This window comes from Lissotriton vulgaris, chromosome 10 (genome assembly GCF_964263255.1).
Source record: "Lissotriton vulgaris chromosome 10, aLisVul1.2, whole genome shotgun sequence".
In the NCBI taxonomy this organism is placed as follows: domain Eukaryota; kingdom Metazoa; phylum Chordata; class Amphibia; order Caudata; family Salamandridae; genus Lissotriton; species Lissotriton vulgaris.
The window spans coordinates 1,032,157,789-1,032,171,992 of record NC_141698.1 but is presented as its reverse complement, the minus strand read 5'-3'; the positions used below and the strand labels follow the sequence as shown (position 1 = coordinate 1,032,171,992).

General features: G+C 42.0%; 1 protein-coding gene across 1 annotated transcript in view; it reads right to left on the bottom strand.

Moving 5' to 3' along the window:
* The window catches only part of LOC147689264 (collagen alpha-4(VI) chain-like), a 495,718-nt gene that overhangs the window by 232,524 nt on the left and 248,990 nt on the right, over window positions 1-14,204 (bottom strand). Inside the window, exons 3-4 of the mRNA XM_086942070.1 lie at window positions 11,518-11,606; window positions 7,979-8,587 (exon numbers count right to left, since the gene is read on the bottom strand). Coding sequence (XP_086798196.1) covers window positions 7,979-8,587; window positions 11,518-11,606 — 698 coding nt within the window. The remainder of the gene's footprint in view (window positions 1-7,978; window positions 8,588-11,517; window positions 11,607-14,204) is intronic.

The following is a 14,204-nucleotide window of genomic DNA, read 5'->3' as shown; positions in this document are numbered from 1 at the left end:
ATATACCGCAACTACAAGTAATAGGTGAATGAGGGTTTTTTAGACTGTAAGAATCCCAGACCCTGGTAAAAACAGGACAAGTGATCCATTCTCCCCTATTCAATTGATACCATCTCCTCCTTCAGCATCTATCCTGTTTTGTAGTCTGGTGGGAGAAGTACTAAGGCACCCTGATGTCATCAAGCTTCATGGACCACCTGTGATACAAGGTCAAGCACAGAGCATGGTGAGCTCCTGGCTAACTGTCCATGGTCAGTTGAAGGAACAGGTAATTAGGAACAAAAGTAATTAGTGGACATAAACTGACATCTGACGGTAATAACTATATCTAAACAATGTGCATGGTACAAAAGGCGGAGGTATCGTGGTGCTAGATACTGATCAATATATACTAAACATGGAGAAGCTTCTGCACAATAAAGATCATTACATCCTGATCAAAAAAGATCCTACTAAAAAAGTGCAGTCCACCATTCTTGCCTTAACTACCAAGGCACTTAATGATGACGTCATCTGTGAAAAAGAATGGCAATTTCTCAATGTCCCTCAACCTAAAATGGCAGCAATATATGGAGTCCCCAAGATCCATAAAAATAGCCACGATCCACCTTACAGACCCATAGTTACCACCATTGGGTCAACTACCGAGCCGCTATCCAAATACATCGACACCATTCTAAGGCCACATATCCCCAAAATCTCTTCACATATAAAAGACACCAGGGATATTATCAATGTAGTGGAAACTCTGCCATTAAATCCTGAGATGCAATGGATGGTCACTATGAACATAGAGGCCCTATACTCAAATATCCCTCAATCAGGAGCGATCAAAGCTGTCTCCTGGTTTATAGACACTTACGAAATAGACTGTCCAAAAACATTCATCCTTGACTGTCTGAGAATAGTCTTATCGGAGAACACTTTCGATTTCAATGGCTCTCTCTATCAGCAGACGAAAGGCGTGAGTATGGGGGCTTCGTGTGCGCCAACAGTAGCCAACATATATATGGCTGAATATGAATCAAAGTTCATCTACAACGACATTGCCCCTTTTAGCGAGTCTGTTACATCTTGGTCTCGCTATATAGATGATGTTTTCTTTATTTGGACCTCAGAAACAGCATCTCTTTCCACCTTTGTGTCTTGGCTGAACTTATGCGATGAGAACATTCATTTCACTGCTACATCAAGCCAAACACAGGTAGAATTTTTGGATATTAACATAATCAGTAAAAATAACCACCTCAATGTAGATCTGTATGTGAAGCCCACAGCTCGCAATACACTTTTACATTATACCAGCTATCATCCGAAGACCCAAAAATCAAGCATCCCCTTTGGTCAATTCCTTCGAGTTCGAAGGAACTGTTCTTCATTAACAGATTTTGACAAAAGAGCAGCCGAGATGAAAAACAAATTCGTATCTCGAGGATACCCTAAACGACTAGTCCGTGACTCCTATAAAAGAGCCAGGTTCTTTGACAGACAACATTTACTAACACCACGCACCAAAGAACCAAACTCCAAGATGGTCTTTGTGACAAGACATTCAACTATGAATGCAAAACTCCAACAGATAGTCTTCGCCAACTGGCATATTCTGAATGCCACTAAATCCAAAGAAAACCAGCTTCCTAAACCAGTCTTTGCATCATATAGGAAAAACAAGAACCTTAAAGACCTGGTTGTACGGTCGAGAATGGAACCCAAAAATATTGCCTCCACACAAAGATCTCTAACTGGCATGACCCCTGTTGTGGGCAATTTCAAATGCCTCACATGTACTGCTTGTGACTTTGCCATAGAGACCAAAGAATGGACCTTTAACAATAGGTCTCTACTATCCCAAACTTAGACAAACTGCAAAACCACAAATGTGGTTTATCTATTGCTATGCCCTTCTGGTATGGGATATGTAGGTGAAACCGCTCGCATGATGTCAACCCGTTTGTCAGAACATAGATCAGCCATCCGAACTGGGAAGATGCAAGCCCCTCTAGTCAAGCATTACATTGAGGCCAAACATAACCCCAACAACATACGTTGGTTCATCTTGGAAAAAATACGAAAGTCATCAGGGACACAAAGCACACAAGTACGCAAATGTAGAGAAGTGTACTGGATTTTCACTTTGGACACTTACACCAAAGGAATGAATAAAGAAATACCCTGGGACCAGGTCCTCAAATACAACCATAGCTAAATCTTTGACATGTCATCAGTATCCTTCTCCCTCAGTCATTCTATTTTTAAAATTTACTCATTCCTGATTTTTTACACTATTTTGTTGATTTTGAAAATGTCATAATCTGTTCATCTCCTGGTAATTCCATTACATCCCCTCTTTTACCAAACTCTATCTGTATCAACAGCCATATACTACAAAGACTCCTTCACACATCTGTGAAATCTTCTTACAACATTTTGTTGTTTTTGAAAATTCCATAATCTGTTAATCTCCTGGTCATTTCATTACAAACCCCCCCCTTTTTTACCAAATTCTATCTGTATCAACAGCCATATTCTACAAAGACTCCTTCACACAATTGTGAAATCTTCTTGGCAGCGCTAGCCTTTCCAGCCAGATTTAAACATCTTCCATAGGCGGTCCACTATCTGCTTTGTATAACATATAACCCCGTTCCAAGATGTCTGCCATCCTATACGGAAGTGCTCAGCATATCCCGGTCTGTCCCTTCTCACTTTCGGACATTCAGAACCGTGACCCGGCCCTCGTATTGGTCTAATTGCGTGCGCAACTTGACCTTAAAAACATTGCCCATTTACTGGTGCTCTCTCCTCACTCGGACTGTTCACCGAGACGCCAGATGACTCCACCATTGGAACGCAGGCGGGACCTTTGAATCAGGTACCTATTCGTCCCCATTCCGATACGCCCCAGCCCCAATGTCCTAGCGTAATGCCGCTTTAACCAAGGTTTCTCCCCTAATGTCTGCTCCTAATATCTCCTGGTCCTTAGATAATCCTGTCACGGAAATTCCACTTTATCTACAATGCTGATTGAAGCACCCGACCAACAGACCCCACTATAGGAATACCCGGTGGACTGCTCAAGCAGGTATTACACCCTTCTTTCTTCCGCTTCAGACTTACAAACCCGCTCTGAACATCAACCATGTCTGTATCTACAGGTGTTTCTCTTTTCCGACCATTATTTTCAAATACCCCGTTAATGTCTGCTCGCATATTTACTTTGCCCTTAGATAACCCTGTCACAGAAACTGCAACCTCATTCGAAACGTAGATTTAAACAACAGTCAAACAGATCCCCATATTGGAAAACGCGACGGACCGTGTGTACAGGTACCTATTCCTTTATGGTTTTCTCAGACTTCCTGTCCACCGTTCAGTAAAATAACTATGAACACATACCCCGGTGTGTTCTCCTTTTCACACAAACTTCTTTCTCCTTCCCCAGAATCACACTCAAATCAATTGCTTTTGGAACATCCATACTTATGGTTCCTGAGACACCGAATTTTACAGAACAAGGTACTTGGGTTCTCTCGAACCCATCACATTCTGATCTATTACGTTTTGGAATCCCAACCTAATCACTGGCATTTATTGGAATCCACTGTTGTTATTTCCCTCTACAGCCTACATTACATAACATGGGATTATCCTCCAAAGGCCATCCCTCTCTTTCACCACTTGCACCCCAGGTACCTTCAAACCTTTTTCGTTCCCCTTTTTCTTTTCCTTTTGTCAACCATTATCACCTACCTTCACCCAGCCTCAGGCCCCCGACCCAATTTGGGTTCCTAGAGTCTTTATTCCCTACAATCTTTTCAAAATGCCAAGATAGGATGTATATCTATTTACTTCTATGGAATTCTCAGACTCTACAACAAGCCCAAGCTTATGTAAATAGTCAGTTAGGATGCGCACTAAGGTGTATATATCTATGTAAATAGTAGGGTAGTTCTGTGTATTTTCAGGGCAACTCTGCTCTTGTTTCTAACCACAACCATGAAAAAACTGTAAAAATTGAAACACTGCTTGCTTTTGTGAACGTATATGATTAGGACAATACACTGACACTGATATGTATTTTTTGTTTGCATAGGTTCATTTGGAAAATTCATGGCTTCCTGCAAACTGAAATGAACAAACTTGTACAGCATTCCATATATGTAGACTGTTTATCACATATATATAGGAGACAAAAACGTTTGCTTTTTAAACCATAATTAAATAACAAAAAATAAAATAAACATATATTTTTGTACCATGCACATTGTTTAGATATAGTTATTACTGTCAGATGTCAGTTTATGTCCACTAATTACTTTTGTTCCTAATTACCTGTTCCTTCAACTGATTTGTGTATCCCGAATTAGGAACTATAGTCGGGTGTACCCCCTTCTTTCTTGCATAACTGTCCATGGTCACCACATTCATAGTTTTGGAGATAGTGGAGATGTCATCTTTGTTACCTAAAGGCCCTTCCAAACTAGAGCCTAAGGGCCAGATGTAGGTGTCCAAATACCGGTCGGAAACGGCCGAAAATACAGATTTTCGGCCGTTTCCGACCGGTATTTGGACATAGGTATGTAGGGGCTCAAAATACATTCAGATTCGGTAATTTTACTGAATCTGTAATTATACCGAATCGGTAAAATTACAGAATCGGTAAATTTACCAATTCAGTAATTTTACCGATCGGTAACATTACCAAAACTATATTTTCAGATGTAGGTAGCACTTTTAACAGTGCTACAGGCCTTTCAGGATTCGGTATTTACCAAGCAATACAATTGCATGGTAAATAACGAATTCTTGTGTACATGCACATCTGTGCATGTACACCTGTGCAATGTGGCACACAGACATGCCCTTAGGGCATGTCTGTGTGCCACATGGCACACTAGCCAGAAACAGGGGTGCAACAGGGTGTCAAAGTGACACCCTGTCCCCCTTGCCAATTCGGTACTTTTACAGATTCGGTAAATACCGAATCAGTATTTGCTATTGAATCCTATGGGCTTCAAGGCCCATAGGAGTCAATAGCAAATACAGAATCAGTATTTTCTGAATCGGTAAATACCGAATCTTACAGATTCGGTAAAAAATACCGAATCATTACCTACATTAGATTTACCGATTCTAAAATACCGAATCGGTAAAATTCGGTATTTTAGAATCGGTAAATCTAATTTAACTACATCTAGCCCCTAGTTGCTAATTGAGAGAAGAAGTACTGAAAATGAATAAGACTGAAAATATTCCATCATACACCTCTAAGACTCGTACCTGTAACCATGCTGGTGACGAGAGCAATACTCTTGAGTTTGAGCAAATGTGAAATGTTTTATTCGAATTTGGAAAATTATCTACCAATGCATTTCCCAACCCTGTTCACTTTCGGTGCCAGTGAGATCAATTTTCCCATAGGAAAGGGATGCAGGTATCCCATCCCGTCTTTTAGTTTAACAGGTTTCTTGGGGACGTGCATTGGGAACTGAGATGGCGTCATCCATAAAATCTTTATTTAAGGATTTTTCTAAATTTTTCCAGCGCCTTCCATTTGTCAAATGTACTCCAGATAGATACTTACCACATGCAAAGCGAGGCGGCTGTACGCCAGGGGTCATTAACCAAGGGCAGGCATTATACCGTAAGGACCACTGTGTCCTTCTCTCCTTCAGGGTTCCTTTGGTAAAGAGGTTAGATCAGAGGTCTTCAATCTGTGGGGTGCGACCCCCAGGGGGGTCGTGAAGTCTGGGAAGGGGGTCGCAGATTCTGTCAGAGTGCAGTTCCTGGCGTCGGGCTGATTGAGGGTGCTCACGGAAAACATCAAAGCCTCATTAACAAGTAAAGGTCTTTTGAAGACCTGTGAAGTGCTCTGGTGTGCCTTTGTGTGTGTCCCTAAAGCTGTTTCAGCCGGGCTCACATACACGAGCTGGGGTGGGGCTGGGGGAGAAGGCTGTAGCCCTTTGAGTTCAATGGACTTAGCTGTGGGGTTTATTTTTATTTTTAACGTTTTATATAGCGCTAGTTTAACCCGTAGGTATCAGAGCGTTTTGCAAACACACAGTAAACAGCAGAAGGACATTACAATCATTGGTTCAAGTCCCACAAGCCAACATGCCAGGCGCCTGTGCAGGAGAAATGTGGCTGAGAGTCTGTTTTGCACGGTAAGATGTTTATACAGCCAGTCTGCCCCCTCCAAGCAGGGAGGCACAGATATGCCCTCCCATGAGAGAGGAAGAAGAAGGAAAAAGACGCAGAGAGATACTGAGCCCCCTCCATGAGAGTGAGAGAGGCATAGAAAAGGTGGGTGGATGAATGATGGGTGGATGGATGGATGAAGGATGTATGTATGGATGGAAGGATGAATGGGTGGGTGGATGGATGTATGGATGGAAGGAAGGAAGGATGAAGGATGGATGGATGTAAGAATGAAAGGATGTATGTATGTGGGAAAGGGTGGGTGGATGAATGATGAGTGGATGGGTGTAAAGATGAAAGGGTGGATGGATGGATGTGTGAAAAGGTGGGTGGATGGAGTATGGATGGATGGATGAAAGGGTGGGTGGATGAAGGATGGATGTATGGATGGATAAAAGGTTGCACGGATGAATGATGGATGGATATGTGAAAAGGTGGGCGGATGAATGATGGGTAGATGGATGAAAGGGTGGCTGGATAGATGGATGGAAGGATGAGAGGGTAGATGGATGAAGGATGGATGTATGGATGGATAAAAGGTTGCATGGATGAATGATGGATGGATTTGTGAAAAGGTGGGTGGATGAATGATGGGTGAATGGATGGATGAAAGGGTTGATGGATGAAGGATGGATGTAATGATGGAAGGATGAAAGTGTGGATGGATGTATGGATGGATAAAAGGTTGCATTGATGAATGATAGATGCATGGATGGATGTGTGAAAAGGTGGGTGGATGAAGGATGGATGTATGGATGAAAGGGTGGATAGATATATGGATGGAATAATGAAAGGGTGGATGGATGAAGGATGGATGTATGGATGGAAGGATGAAAGGGTGGATGGATGAAGGATGGATGTATGGATAAAAGGTTGCATGGATGAATGATGGATGGATGTGTGAAAAGGTGGGTGGATGAATGATGGGTGGATGGATGGACGGGTGGATAGGTAAATGATGGATGTATGGATGGAATGATGAAAGGGTGGATTGATGAAGGATGGATGTATGGATGGATAAAAGGTTGCATGGATGAATGATGGATGGATGTGTGAAAAGGTGGGTGGATGAATGATGGGTGGATGGATGGACGGGTAGATAGGTAAAGGTTGGATGTATGGATAGAAGGATGAAAGGATGGATGAAGGATGGAAGGGTGGATGGATGAAGGATGGATGGATGTGTGGAAGTGAGGGTGGATGAATGATGGATGGATGGATGGATGTGATGAGGTCTAACAGGCGCATTTATGTTTGTCGATAGTTGATGATGAGGAGTACCAGTTTCTAGAACCTTTTGTCAGAAGGGGGTCCTTATGCCTAAAAAGGTTTTACAAGGGGGTCTAAGCATCAAAAAGTTTGAAGACCTCTGGGTTAGATTGACATGGTCCCATACAGGTGGATAGGCCTATTATTCTCAAAAGTGTTCATGGCTAACAGCCCTATTGATGTCTGTATGGGCCTCTAAATATGGTTTCACCCTGGCTTCTAAACATGACTTCACCCCTGATAGTTGCTTTTTTCCATCAACAATGCCCACCTGGAAATTATTATTAATATCATCACCGGAGTCTATACTCGCACACTCACAAAAAGACACTGTTCTTAAGTCCTCAATACTAGTGGCCAAGAAAGAAAGAAAGAAAGAAAGAAAGACCAATTCCAAAAGATGTAACTTGAAGATTATGCATGTCTAACATGCTCTAGAAATATTCTTTACTGTGACATTTACACATCATAAGAAGTCAAGAAATTGACAATTAAGAATGTATAGACCTACCTGGCGAGATCTGGCTGGTCTGTCGAACTGCTTCTTCCACAGTCGTACAAATTACCTGCAGTATATTATGGGAAATGCCTTCCAGGGCACTGAAGTCGGCCACATTATAGACATGCTTCTCAGGTGGATCGCTAGCTATCTCATGGAGTTCTGACAGGACCGCATCCTTGATGCCAATAGCATAGAGCGTGATGCCGGCACTCTTCACCTCTGCCGCAGGCTCACGGATATTATCCTGCGCTTGCCCATCTGTGATCACCACCGCAATCTGGGGGACCCCATCCTTGGCACGTCCACCGGCCTCTTCAGTGAAGTGGTTCTCCAGCATGAACTGGAGGCTCTGGCCAGTTTTGGTCCCCCCGCCTTTGTATTTTAGGGTCTGGATGTACTTCAGAATATCTTCCTTGTGGTCGTAGGTTTTCAAGAAGAACTCAGTGCGAGGCGTGTCACTGTACTGGATCAGGCCGATGCGGATCTTGTCATGCTCTACATCAAACCCGTTGATCATTGTGTACAAGAAGTCTTGCATCATCTTAAAGTTGTCAGTTCCAATGCTCCAAGATCCATCAACTAAAAATACAATATCTGCCACAGTGGCTTCCCTGCATACTGAAAAGATACAGAGAGCAATTTAGCATTTTGATTGACCACAGAGGCAGCAAAACATGGATAAGGTCTTATTTTAGTATTTTGTTATGAAACACCATCCCATTGTTGTGATAGTTTAGGATAAAACTATGATCATCCTTGTAAACAGCTAGCTATCCCAAGTCCAGTGGTGTAAAGCAGCACTCTGTAGCCCCTGTGGTCCACCCAAGCCCAGGAATATCTGTGAGATGTGATAGATTTTGGAGCCCTTCTTCACATCCTGCAGGGAAGGCCCATCAATTTACATTACACTGCCATTCCTTGATAAGGAGGCAAGCTTACAAAGATTTCTATGTGTGAACTAAATACACAAATATACCCCTTGTTCCTGTGTAGTCTGCTTCTGCGTTGCTAATCACTTACTCCTCAATGCTTTTTCATAGGAATAAATAACATGCCCAGCATCCTGACCATCGCGCTCTACATCCACCTCACAGGCCAAGACTAGTTCCATTCAGAAATGGGAGGAACACTGGCATTAAAGACAATACATGAGTTTCTTCCTGGTGTGTTATAAATATAGCAAGTGAATAATATCAATTAGCATGTAATCAATTTGAGCAGCCTCAGGCCCTGTATGTTACATGAAGTTGCCCCACCAGGTCCAACTTCACTTTCATTGTTTCCCCTCTGTTAACCAATACACAGCTTCATTGATATGTTCGGGTTACGCAACTACCCATGCAAACAGACATACATGGAAGCAGCCCACAGCAAGGGCAAAACTGACACCCAGAGCTCTGTCAAGAGTACAGAAATTGGTATAGAGGATGGGATTTCTGGATTAGTTAAGATGGGCAATGCTAGTCCAACCTATAATTAAAAGCACTGATTTTGCTGTGGAATAGGCTAGTTACCAAGAAAATTGATGAGCCATTGCCAAATCTTTCCTTCTTTGATCGGGCTATGGATAACATCGGAGCGAGAGCAACAGAGATCAAGGAAAGGGTCTACAGCAAGGAGCATTTTGTTCCTAACCAGGGCCAAGCTGTGGATAGAATGAGGGATGAGAAGACAACCACCTTGAGGATAAGTCGCATACTTTGGGTTGATGGGGAAATGGAGAGCAGCCCTATTCGACAGGTATAAGAAATCCTGGTTCATTAAACAGCACAGATAAGGCTAAATGCACTCCTTCCCAAAGCCCACCTCATGGTCCACGTGTTGGGCAGGGAGGGTCAACACACTATTTTACAAAGTTAAAATTGACACTCTCAAGAATTAAAAACTTTCATGTATACAAGGGCCTGGTGATCTTTCCATCCAGATTATATCATCAGCAAAGGATAGGTGAATCACTACTCTGACATTTTCTGACTGCCTTTCTGGACACTAGCCGGCAGTAAACTGGTTTTACAACATTTCCTAACAGCATAATATACCACTAGCAAGGCTTAGAATCCACATTGATGGAAGAGCGCAGTTCTTTTCAGAAACAGGGTCGGTGATGCACTCTGTTGAATCAAGGACCTAAAACTTGTGAGTATAGTGACCTACTGTGGTTATTTGCACAGGTGTTGAGTTGGGATTTTGTTTTACTTAATGATCCTGTGCAAGAAGTCCATGCAGATCACCCAGCCAGAGAAGTTGTAAGAAGATTGGGTGTTTGCAGTGTACTGTAAAATGAATGCCTAAGTAACAAAAATGTTCCAGTTGGTAATATAAAAGTAATGTTCGGATAAAGAATGGCCTTTAGTATGGCTTTGTGCGTCTGTTGCAGTCTTGCTGCACCAATCATATTTCGAGTACTGGTGGGTACCACTTAACTGTATTACCACAAGGAGCCTCAGTATGAGTTTCTGTGATCCCCAGGGGGGAATATCTCACTGGACAACAAAGAGTGGCCTCAGGTTTCCAGAGCTGAATTCATGGGTGCTGAACCTGTTGTATTTCTGCAAATCATATCCAAAAATATAGTCTGACATAAATATCATCTCCTAAATGTCATTCACAAAAATATGGTCCCAATGGGTGTAGATGTACTATTATTAACTCCAATGTGCAACATTTGTGTGAACAATATTTAGGGCATAATATTCATGTGAGGCACTATTCTGACTACGATATCATGCTACCACATCCTGGAAACACTGGTTCCGGTTTTACCAAGTTCAGATCCTCAGTTGGTAAAACCAGACGTAGCATGAGTCAGGGGAGATGGCCAAAGGCAGAGCCAGCCCCTGATATCCCCTCTTGCACCATTATAGGAGAAGGCAATGCTCCCGCAGAGAGACCACAGCCTCTCCATGCTCTCTGACCTGCGCTGAAAACCCTGCCCCCCACCCCCCCCAGATATTTACAGCCTAATCAAATCAGAAGTATATCTCAGCATTAAATTCCTTGGAATTAGGGAAAACCTGCATATGATGCTGGTATAGTGGATACAAGTCAAAAGGGTAGCTTCTCAGCCAATTGCTCATGGCTAAATGGTATTGAACAATCAAGCTCAATGTTATCCTGAAAATGTGGCAGGGCACTAGCCCTTCTTATATATGAACAAGAATGCCTTGTGGGACCAAAAAAGCTAGATCCATGCAATATTTTTGGGCTACCTAGTGGCAATATATATATGAATTTAATCTCAATTGATTGTTTGTAAAGTTAGTATCCTGGCACTGACACTGATCATTACTCAGTTGTTAATATTTCAATGTGCCTAGTTAATTGTACTTTATGAAACTCTTTATCGGAACATTTGATTGTTAATGGGGGAAAATAAGGTAGTTTTAGTGACCTACATATTTTTTCATCACATTTTAAACAGTCTTAATGGTGGAGATACTATTTCAAATAAAATGTACAATGGTTTGGCCTGATATTTCGTACCCAATAGAAACATTAGCTTTAAAATTAAAAGATAATCCCTTTGTATTTTGCCTCCCAGTCCTTACTTGTTTTCTGTGAGTTGGTGACACTGAGAAAGGAAGCACAGAGGACAAAAAGCAGCAAGAGTTTGTAGACATCCATCTTCAAAGCACACCTGAAACAAAAGAATAGAGAGCAATAAGAATATACCGTATAATCTTGTCAGAAGTAATAATCAGGGAAATTCAGAAAGAACTCTCGGCCTGGAATACCCATCCTCCTTATTACCAGGGACATCGTGTATAATGCAATTATAGCATGATAGACATGATATGCGTCACGTTTGTGATGAAATAACCCACCTGTTAAAGTCTAAGTCAGACCCTCTATTCTGATAATGCTGAGATTTTAGCGCTAAAGACCCTTGAAATAGAGGATTGATAAATAACCCCTCCGTCAGACCTCCTTTAAATTCGAACACTTTATCAGTTTCCTTAATTTAAAAAAAATTGAGATGCACTGAATCTTAGACAATTGAGACTTTTAGGGTTCATCAGCAACTTACTCACAAACAGTGAGGCTCTGTTATCAATGGCAGAGCCTGTTGATACACTTCATTCAGACACTGGGAGTTGAGGCAACATTTGGGGACCAAATAAGAGTATGCAGATACCTAAACCCTACAATGCTCCCTTGCTACCTTCACTCTGTGAAATACTTTGGCAACTTCTATACACCATCAATACTCTGTGTATATTTTGGAGTAGACGGAATCTGGGCAGAAAATCTGTCCTGGATTAACTCAGTAAATTCTGAATTCAAATTATTTCTGGCTGATCCTAACGGGGTGTATTCAGAAGCCCCTTGCATCGCCGGTGTGTCCCTTTTTCCCATGTTAAAAGTGGTGCCCTGGTGGCGCAAGGGTCTTGTAAATAAGCCCCAACATTTCTTCTCCTTGTGTTTTGCTAACCACAAGGTCAGACACTTTGTAAACGCTGCCCCATCTTAACGTTTTATGAATTCACTCCTGACTGCCCCATCCGTGTTGTTTTGACCACAGAGATTTACCAACCTAACCTCTTCAGCGCGGCACGAATTTTCGCGCTGTGCTGAAGATTCGAAAAACGGGTGTGGTCATGACGGAATGGTTCCGTCATCAGCACAGCCCAACCGACGCTGATGACTGAACAGTTCCGTCATAAGCATCGAAGGGGTTAAACTGTCAATGGTATGAGTGGAAATTGATATATTTGCTTGTTACACTATTTATAAGATGAGGACACAGAAAATCGACAGAGTTGAACAAGCACTTTCATGAATACGATAGTCTCAATGTCCTCCTTGTTCCTCTGGCCGCGCATCAGCCAGATTGAGTCTCATGCTGAATGAGCTCCTCCTGGCGCGATAGACTAACATTCAGTGCCATTGTTTTGACTCCCTCTTGAGTGGGGGCACAGCCGGGCACCATGGTTATAGAAGGAAGGTGTGTCATGTGAAGCAGGCAAAGTGATGCAGTCTCTCACCATGCTTTTAACCTCAGGTATTTGAACTCTGCAGAGTACATTAGGTGTTAGATCTGATTGGTAGAACAATCTTGGATACAAATTTGTTTCTGTGTGCAGGAGGCAGGATGCGTATAATCCAGTGGAGTACTTGTAGAAATAGGTCTACTCAGTGGAAACGTCCACGTGGAAAATACTTCTGCCAGCTGAGAGGAAGTTTGAGCCATGAACTTTGCTTGTGGTTTACTTTTTCTTCCTCTTCTGGCTTTTGAGTAATGGATGCAATTTACTTTCTAGAGAGTTTACTCTAACTTTTCATACATTTTAATTTGCATAGCAGACATCTATACATATTTATAATGCTATGAGCAAGTCAAGTTAACAGCTGTAGGCCAACTAGAATCTGTGGTACAGCACCTGGTTAGAATGAGGTAAATTGGAGAGACCACATCATTTGTATCCATCTTTAATATCCATGTTTCCATTACTGTGCTATGTCAGGTATCACCCACTATTCCCCTCACTTGGCCTCCTCTGCCTTCTTGTTATTTGCCAAACAAATCCTGAGTTCTTGAATCTTTTCTCTTAAGGGCTCCCAGAACAATGTGCTGCTTTTCCCCAATTTTACACCACTTTATTCCCGACCCTTCCATGAATTGTCACTCTAATGTGCCAATATGACGTGACCTGCCAATCTTTTAGTTTAGGTGCTCAATACATTTCTGATACCTGTTTGATTTCATTTGGGCACTCTCTTCTCCCATCTCCCTGTTGAAAAATACTGATTCTACTAATCTCCTCCTCTGCATGTATGACCTTCTCGTCTGATTTTCTTCTCTGAATCTCTGATTCTCTTCTACATTATTCTACCTTCCACCTCTTCTGCTGTACCCCCTCCCATTTTGGGTCCTCCCATCAACAACTTAACATCTGGACTCTGTCATCGAACCATGAAATGTCCTCTTCGGTCCAAAAACCTCTCAGAACCAGTTCCTAGTGGCTTTCCAGAGATCTTACATTGAGGGTACTGTTCACACACTCCAAGCATAATGATATATAAATGTTTCCAGGCAAATGCGACACCGAACAAAATCCTTCAAATTGGTAAGGGGTTTCGTCAGAACCAATGCAAGGATAACATTACTCAATCAGTTCAGATAAAAAAAGGTAGATCACTGAACATCAGATCTTTAGAATCCACACATATATAGGAGCAAAAGCTCAAACCAAGTAATGAAGTGATTGTAATTATATTATTCTACATAAAGTCA